The 13,285-nt window shown below is 37.8% G+C and overlaps 1 protein-coding gene across 1 annotated transcript in view; it reads right to left on the bottom strand.

The window, feature by feature from the left end:
• Window positions 1-7,072: 7,072 nt before the first annotated feature.
• The window catches only part of LOC149113357 (uncharacterized), a 6,937-nt gene continuing 724 nt past the window's right edge, over window positions 7,073-13,285 (bottom strand). The window contains exons 2-4 of the mRNA XM_089288258.1: window positions 13,184-13,261; window positions 8,114-8,334; window positions 7,073-7,284 (exon numbers count right to left, since the gene is read on the bottom strand). Coding sequence (XP_089144384.1) covers window positions 7,207-7,284; window positions 8,114-8,334; window positions 13,184-13,235 — 351 coding nt within the window. The 5' untranslated portion in view covers window positions 13,236-13,261 and the 3' untranslated portion in view covers window positions 7,073-7,206. The remainder of the gene's footprint in view (window positions 7,285-8,113; window positions 8,335-13,183; window positions 13,262-13,285) is intronic.

Genomic DNA, 13,285 nt, shown 5'->3' with positions numbered 1-13,285 from the left:
GCATAAAGTGTTGCTCTTTGTTGTAGCCATTGATAGGATAAGGAAGCTGTCCCGCGTGTCTGAATGTAACTAAAAATCAGAAAATACCTCGAGATACCATTGAAGGCTTTCCATTCGAAATTCTTGTGGTACAACAATTATCACAAGCTGTTCTCTGTATACAGACTCAAGAAACCACGTAGTAAATTGCGCTTTAAAACTACACATTGTTTAGAGTGCTTGTGTACGTAGCAAGGGTTAACGCATTTTTGGCAAAACCATCATCCCAAAGGGAAGGATTCCATGCAAAGGTTTGGCTGTATTTAGTTTGGAGGATGTGAAAGTTATGAAAATTTGTATTGTTCTTCGGGGAGGCATTTGATGAGGTCACAAATGCAATTTTTAAGGATTGTAGCGTGATCTTATCATTAAGTTTCCAATGTTGAGGTTTTATCATTGAAGATTATCTAGTCATATGATTCCGATTACGACGTCAATAAGGTTTCCCTCTCTTCTTACTCAGTCATTCTACACCGCACAAATTTTGCTCTGACCTCAAAATAATAAATAGTAATGACAGTTACATTGTTAATAATAGTGAAAAAAATGTATGGAATGGCAGTACTTTAGACCAATGAGTACACTTTCAATTTCCATCTATTTACAAACAATTAACACAGTTTTTCTTTCACAAATAGATTGCCTAAACGTAGAGCAAAGAGAAGATTATACCGTTACCTCTAAGTGGAATTATGATATTCGAAGCCGCTGGTGTTGAGCATAGTGTTTACTTGATCCCACTGTCATGAAAGCTGGAATTTAATTTTGTCTAAAGAAATTGCTCAGTCCTTAATACAAGTGTGCCTCAAGGGACTGAGGCTGACTGATATTTGACCAAAGTGATGTTTTGTGTATTCTCGGAACTGAATAGTGCTGGTTTTCACGTGATATCATCAAAATTCTAAAACTTTACCTGAGGGTATCTATCACAAAGAGCCTCTTTTAGTATTGTTGCGTTCCGCTAAACCCCCAGAAAGGATACGGAAAGACGGGATTCGATAACTCTATTTATCTTGAACAACAACAATCAAAACTGCGCATGCCTTCCAGAAAACCTACAGGCGCATGCGTTACAGTATTTTCTTCACACCAGTGAGATGAATTTTGAGAAAAATATATTGGTGATGCATGACACTGATTAAGAGATATAAGTTTGAGATTTGATCAAAAGTGTAGCAGCTTGAAGTATAACAATCATCCAAACATCATAAGGGCTATGTTATTTTACTTCACTTTTCAATTTACAAGCATCAGGGCAAAGTGAAGGTGTCATCTTGGTGACTTGAAGAGAAATTTGGAACATCTAGCCCAACCCTTGAGCTAACTTTTACGGTCGTCATGTTGGTAACCTACAGATGGAGGGATAACTTTGTCCTTAAGAGTATAATATAGCTTGAAATCGTCCCGGGTTGTTCTCTTCTCGTCTACCAATTAACTAACATCGTTGCTTCTCAGTCTTCCTGCATGCACGTAAACGTATTTTATCATATTGATAAAATTAAGAGCAGTTAATCACTCACTGTTGACTCCAAAGAAGCGTGAGCAGGCAATGTATACTTACCTGCCGAACAATCGTCCGCATCCGCCCTTTTTGATCTTCTATGTTCGATTATTATGAGTAAATTAAAAAGCCTTTTGAGCTCTCAGACTAGAAACAATTTGTCGGTTATAAGATTAAATTTCTGGTTTAAGAAAATATTACTTTGTAAGATAACTAAAGACTAAACCATTAGGAATTATGTTTTAATAATAGTCAAGGCTGGTTTTCACTAGAGCATAAGTACAAGCACAAACACAAGCACAACCATAAGCATAAACACAAGTAAAAACAGCCACGACATAAACATAAGCATAAGCAGAAACATAAGAAAAACGAGCCCACTTATTTGTCTTGTGCAGTTTTCACTAGTAACGCGCTCCACATAAGCATAAGCATAAGCGCAAGAAAAAACGGAACTTTGTTTTTCTTAATCGAGATCAAGTCACTGGCTGGTAATTGGTTTGGTTGGCTGATACTACTTAACGTATACTTTGTACTTAAAGATTAATAATTTGGCTGTCAGTTTAAAAACTTCATTTAAACAAGGATTACTTTGTTAATTCTATTTGTTACATGGAAAAGACGGTTTGCAGAAAGTTTTAATTAAGTATGGTTATTCTGGGCTATACTTTGTAGGTAGAAAATAATGAACCACATTTTGCCGCGCGCAAGAAATAAGGGGCTTTTTCAGGCGTATGAAGACAGACTTTAAAGTCTTCATGAAACACATTCGCTCTATGATTAAACGTTCTTTTCAGAGTTTTGGTTGAATATTCTTGTGTGAAACTTTCATAAAAGACAGTATATTAAAAATTCTTCACTCAAAGAGTCCCTACTTTCACACACTCATCAAGCTTGATCTTCCGATTGAATTATTACAATTTAAAAATGAAAAACTTGAATCAAGGCTAACATGCCTTACGGAAAGCAACTTGTAAAATGTAAATTACATGTCAGCTACCAGTCGGGTTGAGGGGAAACTGCGAGACTTTGGCAAATGACCCTAAAGGTCTGACTATGATTTTGACGTCTGTCAGATGTTTGAGTGTGGTTCGAACTACAAGATCAACGAAAAGAACCTTGTGTAACAGACAATCATTTGGTAACTGACAATCGAACTATTCTTGGTTTTCATCAATATGTTAGAATATGTCTGCATGCATGTGTAATATTCAAAAACTAAGGAGCTAAACGGTTGGTATAGAAAAACAGCCAGGAATAATATATGTCTGGCTCTACCAGATTCGTCAGAACAAGGTTATGGCGATAGTATGTTTCGGAAGACCTAGTATGGGTCCGCCATGTTGGTGTCCCTCTGAGGGGCGCCAACATGGCGGGCCTTCGAAGTCTGTTAAAGAAATACCGCAGATTATTCAAACCAATATTCCTGATTTCGTTCCAGATTTGTTGAGATAGCACTATCATTCTTAAAAATTAATAAAAATAGAGGAACTATCTCTTTTATAGCATTCTGAGAATTCTTGTACATCGCCCCAGTTCTTGTACTTGTCAAGCAAGCAATATATCAGCATGGAATTTTCCTTAAACACTTTTCTCGCTGGTGGGTAGAAAATATTAAAAGGGGCGTTTTGTAGAGTCCTTGGAGTCTAAGTTTTTGAAATGGCGACGTCACATGAAAACCACACGATAATAGGAAAATTCAGCGAACATATAGTAGGAGCAATGTAATGGCAGCGTTGAACAACTTGACAAGGGAATTAAATGAGATTTCGATTTACTGGAATCACTTGTGAGAAAAGGCATAGGTAGTAATGTAATATACAACAAACAACGGAATAACGCAAAAAAAAACAAAAAAAACCTGAAAACTATCTCTTAGTCCTCGTTTTATTGGCGCTAACCTTTTTTGGTTAGTTGAATTTCTTTTATCTTATTAGGAAAACAGCTTTTGGTTGCTCTGTTAGATGAACGTTTTCCACTTCCTGATAACAAATAGTTGCAAACGAATCGTGCCATCTGTTGACACACTAACAGACAACAGACAAAGTGGCGGGCATATAGTTAATCCTGAGTTGAAACGTTTTAATTTTTCAGGAGAAGTGTTATGTTGAGGCTCGTAACTAGATCGGCGGCCGGAAGGGTTGATCCCAATAGAGCACGGCTTTAAGTTGAGCGTACAGTGCAAAGTCGACTCTCCGAGGCAACCGTCATATGCGTGTTAAAGCTACGGAGTTCAATTGGGGGCGCCACGAAGAACTTGGAACGTTATTATTACCAGGTCTGACAACTTTGACGAGAATCGATCCCGAATCACTACTAAAAGCCAACACTTGCTCGAAAGTATTCAATTTCAGCTCAACGGTCTTGTTATAAAAATATGTTATTTGACTACACAAAGTCGGCGCTCGCGCAGAGCACCATTGGTAAGAAAATATGGTAATGCATCTGTGCGAGAAAACTTGGTTTTGGTTACCGCACGACTGACCGACCGTTCGTCCGTCCGTCTGTACGTCCATCCAACCATGTACGACAATGTGAAAAGTCACACTCGAGATATACATAAAAGACAACAGGAGAAGAAACTTATGATATTTTAGCGGTATCGGCATTGTATTCTAAAAGCCTAATTTTATTGAAGGAAGAAACTCAGGCTTGAGGGGAAAAAATCCGTGGAAAAAAGGAAGCTCGGGGGAAAAAAAAGCATTATTGAATCTCAGAGGATCATGATAGCCGATCAAATGCATATGCATGTCTCAAAATCTGACAGAAATTTGTCATATAGCTGTCAAGAAAATGTCAAAAACTAGCACGTTTCACGCTTCATTAAATAAGTTAGAAATCTTCGTCCAAAGACTGTAAACGACGAAGTTCGTCGTCTAACTTTGATTAATTGTCGAGTTTTTTTTTTGTTTTGTTTTGTTTTTTTCTAGTTTTTGAACTGGTAAGAATCAGCGTTTGGATGTTTTGGCTGCTTTTGGTAATTTTATAGTGTACGGGTCTACTGAAAAAAATTGTTTTAAAGCTTTAATTTTATTGTAAGCAGAAACTCGAGCTCGAGGGAAAAAGAAGCCGATCAAGTAAATGTGCGTGTCTCAAAATCTGACAGAAAGTTGTCATAAAGCTGTCAAGAAAAAAAAAAAACCCCAGCACGCTTCACGCTTCATTTGAGAAAGTTAGAAATCTTCGTCAAAAGACTGTAAAAAAACTAAGTTTCGTCGTCTAACTAGCGTGTTTTGTCCAGTGTTTTTATTTGAACCGGTAAGAATCGGCGTTTGGATTATTAATATTAATAAAGAGCGAAATGGGCTTGCCGCCGTACTGATCTGCGAAGGAAAAGCTCGTGTGGTTTCGCAAGCGCAGTTCCTTGTTAACTGGATGGTGTTCTTCCGCTGAGAATCTTTAATTGAAGACGTTTTCTCGGTGGACATGGGAAGTAACAGTAAAACTATCACCTAGAAGGCAGTTGAGGACTTTTTGTCCGCTTAGCTAAGCAACGATTTTGGGTGAACTAGCGCTATTATGCAGCTCTTTGCTCCGAGGCCGAGTGATTGCTGACGGACTAAACTACCAGGTTCGTACTCTTTTTGTCTTTTCTACGGAATTCTATGTCAAAATTACTTAGATATTTATCTAGCTTACTACGGGATACGTTTGTTACTTGTCTAATTTCTCTATCTTCTCTAAGAATCTTCGAAGAAACATACATATCGTAATACTTTGTTTTCCTACAATGTTTTGTTGTTTTGCGGCTTTTGACCCGTGGTCAATTACTGTTGACTGCTCTAAACTATGAGGTTCGTGCTCACTTTTGTCTTCAATTTCTTTGGACATTTATGGCAAAATTGCTTAGCAATTTTCTAGCATACCTACAAGATATGTTTGTTACTTGTCTTATATCTATACCTTCTTCAAAAATCCTCGAAGGAATTTACGCAACGTACTTTGTTTTCTTGCGATGTTTTGTTGATTTGTGGTTTTTAAACCGCGGCCAATTCCTGTTGACTGCTCTAAACCATCAGGTTCGTCTTCCAGTTTTTTGTTTTTTTTTTCTACGGACATTTATGTCAAGATTGCTTAGCAATTTTTCTAGCTTACTACGAGATAAGTTACTTGCCTAATTTTCTACGTTCTCTAAGAATCTTCGAAGAGACATACAACTGTACCCATCGCGTTTTGTTTTCTTGTCTTGTTTTGTCTTTAGTCCGCGGTGAATTCCTTGACGCTTTCAGCTGAAAGTAGTTCGGACTCAAGAAAGTTTGTTTGTTTTTTTCCAAACTGTTGCAAATCGAAATGCATCTCATTAAAGAAGGACGCTGGTCTAGTTGTACGAATCGTACTACTCGCTTGAAACTTTACCTCATCGAGTAAGGGTAAAAGTCAAATAATATATACTTCGTTCAAAAAATCACGGCAGGCCAATTATATTAACATTTATAACATAACTAAAGCAAAGCGTGCGCTCTGATTAGTTAATTTAGCGTCTACTATTTGCCCATGGGTGTACGCTGCTGACGTGTGTGCTAATGTTTACAAAGCAAGTCTTTTGACAGACATTGTTTCCAAAGTAATGGCCGACGTCCTTCTCCCAGAAATGCGAAACTGTCTTCACAGTTGTGTGAAGATGAAACTTTATCGAGTTACTGGTGTGCAGTCGGTTGTCGTGAATGAATTTTCGCGCGCTTGTTTTCTCTTGTCATGCAAGACTACACGAACATTTTTTTTGTGATGCGTAGCTCAATAAAAGGACTTCAGTTGTTCCAATGTCTCAATGTTATGTTATAAGACAAATAGTAAACGCCATAGTGTGCACTCTTGAGTTATGGATGCACTTGGGAGGTTTGCTAAGCACGAAAGAAGCGTAAGAGTCGCACGAGGCTATCGCCTCGTGCGACTCTTACGCTTCTTTCGTGCTTAGCAACCTCCCAAGTGCATCCATAACTCAATAGTACACGCTATGGCGTTTACCATTTGTTAAACAGAAAGGGAAAAAAACATTTGAGGAAAAAGGCACTGAAATGATACATGCGTGTATGAATGTATGGAGCGTTCTAAAGAACACACCAGACGAAGAGTAACAAACACAAATGAACACGCCATTGTTTTAAAGTGGGGAATTGAAAGAAATGACAAAAGAAAACAAGCTAACAATACATACCTGCATAGCAAACCTAAATAAACAGGTCACTGTTTAAGTAAAAATAATAATAATAATAATAGCATGAGAAAACAAGGCAGCAAAATATGGAGACTAGAAATGATGTATACATATATGGCTCGTTCTAAAAACGCGTTTGGCGAAGTAAGAAACGCAACTAAACACGCCGTTGTTGGGAATAGAGCGGCGCTATTTTGACCTCCATTTGCTCATATGCCATTTATTTGACTCTTTTCAGCCTACTTATTTGCGCGGCCCTCACCTCACTCGTCCTTGCCTGCTGCAACTTCGAGCCTGGTAAATAGGAAATCATGATGTCTGATTCTTCTTTGATTGGCTGCAAAGCAAAATTTCAGATGCACATATCCATTTAAGGCTTTTTACAAAACATAACTTTTTATTCGCCATAATTGATTACTTTTGGTTTGCGCTCGATTCCGCGAAGGAATTTTCTAGTCTATCTATACTGGTGGGAACACAAGCTGAAAAACGGATTCTTCTTGTCGAGACGTCAATGATGACCGTGGCTTTTCTTTTTTATCTTGTCGTTACTTGGATGACTGCCTGCCACACACGGGGACTGTTTGATCTGCAAAAAGAAAAAGAATCAATGCAGTGTAAGACAATGATACACAGTGCAGTGCAGTGCAATGCAATATTTTATTGTAAACGACACTTGGCTTGGCGCTCGCTTCTAAGGGTTCTACAAAATTGTGTGTAAAATAGGCACAAAAGTTAATGACTACCCAAGAAAGGAATGAAAAAAAATGCTTACTCTTAACCAGCAATTATGGCTTTTTCAGCTATTTTGAAGAGTGTATGAGAAGCCAACCCAAGGTGCTTGTCCAAGGCATTATTTGAAATCTCGTTCACGTGTCCTAAGAGTAGGATCGGTAAATTCTCGGACATAGCATTCTACATTTTGAAACTTCTTGTTTGCTCGATTTCCTCAATAGAAGAATCACTGGAAACATTTCCGCACTTTCTCCTCGTTTAAACCGCTTTCTTGTTGGCTGATCTAATATTTTTTTTACATCTACATCTACGCTTAGTTAAGTCGGTAAAAATCGTGAGATATTAAACAGACTATAAAAATCTCAATAAAAACGATACAAAGGGATATAAAAAATTAAAAAAAAACAAGAAAACAAGAAAAACTAAAAAAGAAACTAAATAAAACTAATAAAATGGAATATTAATAACTATTAACTAACTTTGGTTTAAAACTATCTACGGACGTCGTATTCACAATATCCTCAGGAAGAGAGTTCCATTCATGAAATGTTCGTGGGAAGAAAGAAAACTGAAAAATATCTTTATTTGCTTTAGCAACTACAAACTTAAAAGCGAGGCTCCCACGGGTTCTTCTTTCGCTATTTATATGGCTCTTTCCCGTGTTTTTCGTTATGTTTGCTCACCTTAAGGTCGATGACTGGCGAAACAACGCAGCAAACCAAGTTTTTAAAAGCAGGCTCTCGAGTATGCCCCCAGCCTCGTCCACAATACACATTTTCAATTTTAGGAAAGCCATGAGGACAATTTCCATCTTCCTCGTTATTCTCAGCCACCAGACAAGCTGCCCAGTTGGTAGTGACCTCATTAGCAAAATCACCAACACAACGTCCCGTCACTTGGCAATCTGAAACGTAAATGGGTTATTTTGTTGTCAAAGCGAACAAACGAACGGGAATTAACTAAGTTGATAGATAAGACTACTATTTTGATTTACATGAAGTAGGTAAACTACAGTCGATCATTTCTCTTCAAGGCATATTTGATATTTAATTCGTTAGGCAATCGAAATATCATTCCAGAATAGTTTTGGGTAAATGCAGTGAAAGAAGACGTAATGCGTGGTTTTTGTATAACGTTTACAAAACATGTACTTATCATCTTCATTTAATCCTTTGTTGTATAATTTAATGTTAGTGTATAATGCTGAAGTTATAAACGTTTTATTAAAAACTGAACAACGGATGTCAGATTTTCAGCAGTTTTATTGGCTCGCCGTACACAGGCTATCAGCTCATATAAATGCAATAACAAATATGGTCAATGAACGGATCAGCGAATAAAGAAAGCTGGATGAAATCCGGCAGCCAATAAAACGTGGATCCTCTCACAGCGGAATTAACGAGTGGAAATGCTGACACTGGAAACGAAATACAAATCGAATTTAGCTTTTCATTGCTAAGTACTCGAATGACAAAGAGCAGTACTGGCATCGTGGTCAAAATATTTTTCTTGTAGCCCTGAGAAAATTTTCCAAGCTGTCGATGTTCAGTTTATCGCAAAACGCACTTTTATTTAAGCTTGCTGAAATGCCGCAAGAGTTTATGAACTTAACTAAACGAAATGGAAAAAAATGTATTCAACAACAAGTGTCACAAGTCTATAAATATGCTCATCGGCCAGTGAACCTACTTAAAACAAATTGGACAAACAACAACTTCAGCTTAAGTTTACAGCAGCAATTTTCTGAGGAATCGGCATTTTTGAAAATTTGAAATTAACTCACATTAAAGATTCTCTTTTACCTGCACTCGATACAACATATCCACCCTCAGCTTCAAATTTTCAATTCTTACAAATACGATGTCTTGTAAAAATGAGAAGAATCGCTGTTGTCATTGTTTTTGTTATACTGTTCCACCACGGGTCCAGTTTTTGTGCTACGCATCAGACAAATTTCCAGAAGCCATTTCTTGAAGCATAACCAGATATTTCTCTTGCTTATCCCTCCAATATCTTGTTTCTGACAGGTTCTAGTGTGGCAATGTTCTAGTTCATCACGAAATTTTGGCATGATGAGAAAATTGAAAGCTTTGATCGAGCGATTGATAACTTGGAACGCTTGATTGTTCGAGACACTGTAGAACTCTGTATAGTGTTCTTTGCGAGGAGCACATTGTTTTACACGAAGTGTAATATATAGATTTAGCGAGGCCTAAAAGAGGAGCTCCCGGGTTATTTGTTCTAACTGGGTTAAAAACAACAACACTCTTTTAGTCAACGATAGGTAGAATTCCTAATTTTCAAATAAAGCAGGTCTTAAACTTGTTGCCAATCAAAGATTAATTTTCCAAAAAAAACAAACTTGGAAGTAAAATTTTATAATAATATTAACAGTGGAATTGATCTTGTTGTCAGATGGGCGAATTTGAAATGCGAGGATTTCGGTTTGATTACGTAGATCGACTTATTACGAAATTCCGTGAATTAAGACACTCAGAAAAACAGACGATAAAATTTCCGAAATAAAAAGTTTGTATAGGTAAGCCTGCACTGTGTATGCTTGAAAAGCAAGCACGTTCAATTTTCGTCTCGAGTAATTCTACGCCAAGGCGAAGAAAACGAATTGCGAGTCACTTTGAAGCACAACTCGACCTGACCCAACTGAGCACGTTTATTACACATTTCTCTTAAGTTGCTCGGAATACAATCGGTTAATTAAAGATAAAGCACGGTAAAAATTCACGATCAAAACTATAATATGTTGCAAGTTGTTTTCCCAGAAGCGCTCCAACATTTCGTGGAAAGTCTACAATTCTTGTGATGATTCGCAGTAATCAGCGAAGGCACTTGTCTTTTTGTTTCTAGTCTTCTGTCATAGCTCTTCCAGAAATCATGCAAGTTCATTACTCAAAATTAAAAACCTTCTAAAGATATGCCAAAAATTGCAATACAGAGCGAAAAGCAGCTCTAAACAAATAAACACTCAGCTTTAAGTTTATATCCCTCCAAAGATGCATGACTTAATAACTGCGTGGCCACCAGTGTGCTCCTGACCACAGCTATATATATATCAAACCAGTTCTGGATTAGAACCGGCGAAAAATGCAGCAAAAAAATATTTCCTAACCGTTTTCCACCTAAACACGACAAGCGCTGACTTTGAAGAGCTTTAGTTCACGAAGCATAGCCGTGTAGCCGCGTCGAGTCGCAGAAAGCGATCGAAAAATTAAGCCTCGTCTTAGTTTAGGTGTCCTGATCACAATAAGTTAAACTAACTTGAGCCTGCGATCTACTCGAAAACCAGTATTTATTAATGTGCAAAACATGTTTCGATGCTACGAACATCCTCGTCAATTACAAAATGTTTGAAAAACCGTAAGGACTATACAACAACTGAGCGAAACATGCATAATCAATTACGATGAAGTGACATTTCATCAGACAGTGTCACTGCTTCGTAATTAATTACGCATGTTCCGCTTAGTTGTCATTTAGTGCTAACGGTTTTTCGAACATTTTGCAACTGACGATGATGTTCGTAACATCGAAACATGTTTTTACAATAACCGTTTAATTTCTCGCGCGCTGATTGGCTCACTTTTATCATCAATAAGAGTACAGACGGATAGAATTTTAATTTATGCAAATTTTCAACTTCAACTTTCAGCTGTCAAACCAAAGAGATTTCATGGCCTTTTTTAAGTAGCCAATCAAAAAGCGAGAAAAGCTATTGACAATGTTCGCGTCATTTATGAATAAAATTCCCTTATCTTTGTTTACGGCAAGTTTACGGCGTCTTTTCCCCTCATTTATTCCCGGCATTTGACCATTTTGGGGTCTGGTTATTGTAAAAAAACAAATTGACGTCAGTTTTTTTTCGCATCTGTCCTCTTATTGAGAATAGATTTCGTCATAACATTGTCAAAATTTACTGCGGAACGGCTCGTGGTTCCACTGCCACTTTGACAATGTTATGACGCAATTTATCACCAATAAGAGGACAGACGCATAAAAAACTGACGTCAATTTGTTAACTTTCAAATTAAAAAATATCGTTACCATTTTAAAAATTACAATTTACTTTCCGCTCTTTCGACCATTTGAAAGCCAGTATCTGGTCAGCGGTCAATTAAAAGACAACACTGACCTCGATAACCGCTAGATTTGAGCCCGCGAAAGGGTCACGTGATACTGGTCAGCGGATACCTAATTTTGACAGGTGTCAATTAACCATAACATTGGTGTTCAATATCAACGATGTATGCTGTGAACGAGCTGGAGTATGGCCGCCATGTTGGGCACAAATATGCAGGTGTCGATTATTATTATTATTATTATTATTATTATTATTATTGTTATGTTATTATTATTATCATTATTATCAGGATATTATTAATTATTGGGAGACGTTGTGGTCGTCGAGTATACGCGCCCACGAGCAATACCACTAGCCCTGATTACCATGAGAAAAGCAACTCATGGGCTCCTATGAGTATGGTGCTCCGCTCTGCGGCCCTTGGGGCCGCGGGAGCTCCACTCCAACTAATTCCTCAGAGGAACGCTTTACCGCAGTTGTTTAATGTTTCGTGAAATTGTTTAATATTCATTCACTTTAGATGTGTTTCTTAAGAGTGCCGCTTGTTTTTAGGCCTTGTCGCATCACGGTTGTTCACTTTTGAGTCTTCGGTTTGGACGGTAACGCATAGTGCCTCTGGGTGGTCTGTGAGTGCCATGTGATGCCATCTTCAATTCTTGAATAGAATTTCTCGAAAACGTCTGTACAAATCCAACCTTTTCTTCAACTTTTTCTAGAAACTATCTATGACTCGAGAGTCAATGAATAGATATGATGTTTTTCAATTCGGTATTAAGTGTAAATTCTGGGAGAAACGTATACTCGGAAAAAATCCGAGTCTAAGATGAGATTTAAACCCGCGACCCTCCGTGATCTAGTCGGATGCTCTAACCACTGAGCTACTGGAGACTCTATGGTGAGTAAGGGTCAAATTGTGGGTTTCGACTGGAACCCCATCGCCCGGCTACACAGCCACGTACTGAGTCGTATATATAAACTCACTAACAGCATCGCGCTGTCACATTGAGACATCTAGCACATATGAACTCACTAACAGCATCACGCTGTCACATTAAGGCATATCGAGATGCGTCCAACCAACCTTCATGTGAGTATAGTATACTCACTCACCTGATTTTTCCCGAGTATACATTTCTCCCAGAATTTACACTTAATATCATGTTGTTGTTGTTTCTCCGTTAGTTTTTCAAATCATTGCCACAAATATCGGACAGCCTTGGAACCTAATCATGGGGACAGGCTCATCCGCTTTCAGATATTCCGATTTTGACTTGAAGTTTGACTTTGTTTAATACATAAGTACTTTTTTAAGTATCATGTTATTATTGATTGCAGGTTTGGGTGCCATAGTTGCGGCTCGAATCTTGATTATCAAAGAAGCAGTCTCCTTTTACGCCAAAAATTTGATGTGAATTAAAAGTGATCGAGTGAAGACAATGGATTGTTTGCTAGTTTCTTGGATCATTCAATCTAAAATGACAAGTGTTTTCATTGTTGACAGGTTTCCATATGCCGCGGAATATGAACTCGGTGGGAGGTTAAGCATTTTAAATTTTTCCTTTTCAGAATATCCAACCTGCTACTTTATTTTTCTATTTTTTACGTCTAGGCACGAGAGACTCGTTACGTTTGTTTCCTGTTATCGCTTATTACTTACCATCTAAAAAAACGAAGACCAGGAGAAGAATAAATCTCAAAGCTGGTTTCATTGCCTTTATTTTCGACCTTCAGGTTCCTGTGAAGACATGGTAACAATGGG

The sequence above is a fragment of the Orbicella faveolata genome, unplaced genomic scaffold (assembly GCF_042242905.1).
Source record: "Orbicella faveolata isolate gen_17 unplaced genomic scaffold, um_ofav_v1 contig_15, whole genome shotgun sequence".
In the NCBI taxonomy this organism is placed as follows: domain Eukaryota; kingdom Metazoa; phylum Cnidaria; class Anthozoa; order Scleractinia; family Merulinidae; genus Orbicella; species Orbicella faveolata.
This window is presented reverse-complemented; position numbering and strand designations above follow the sequence as displayed.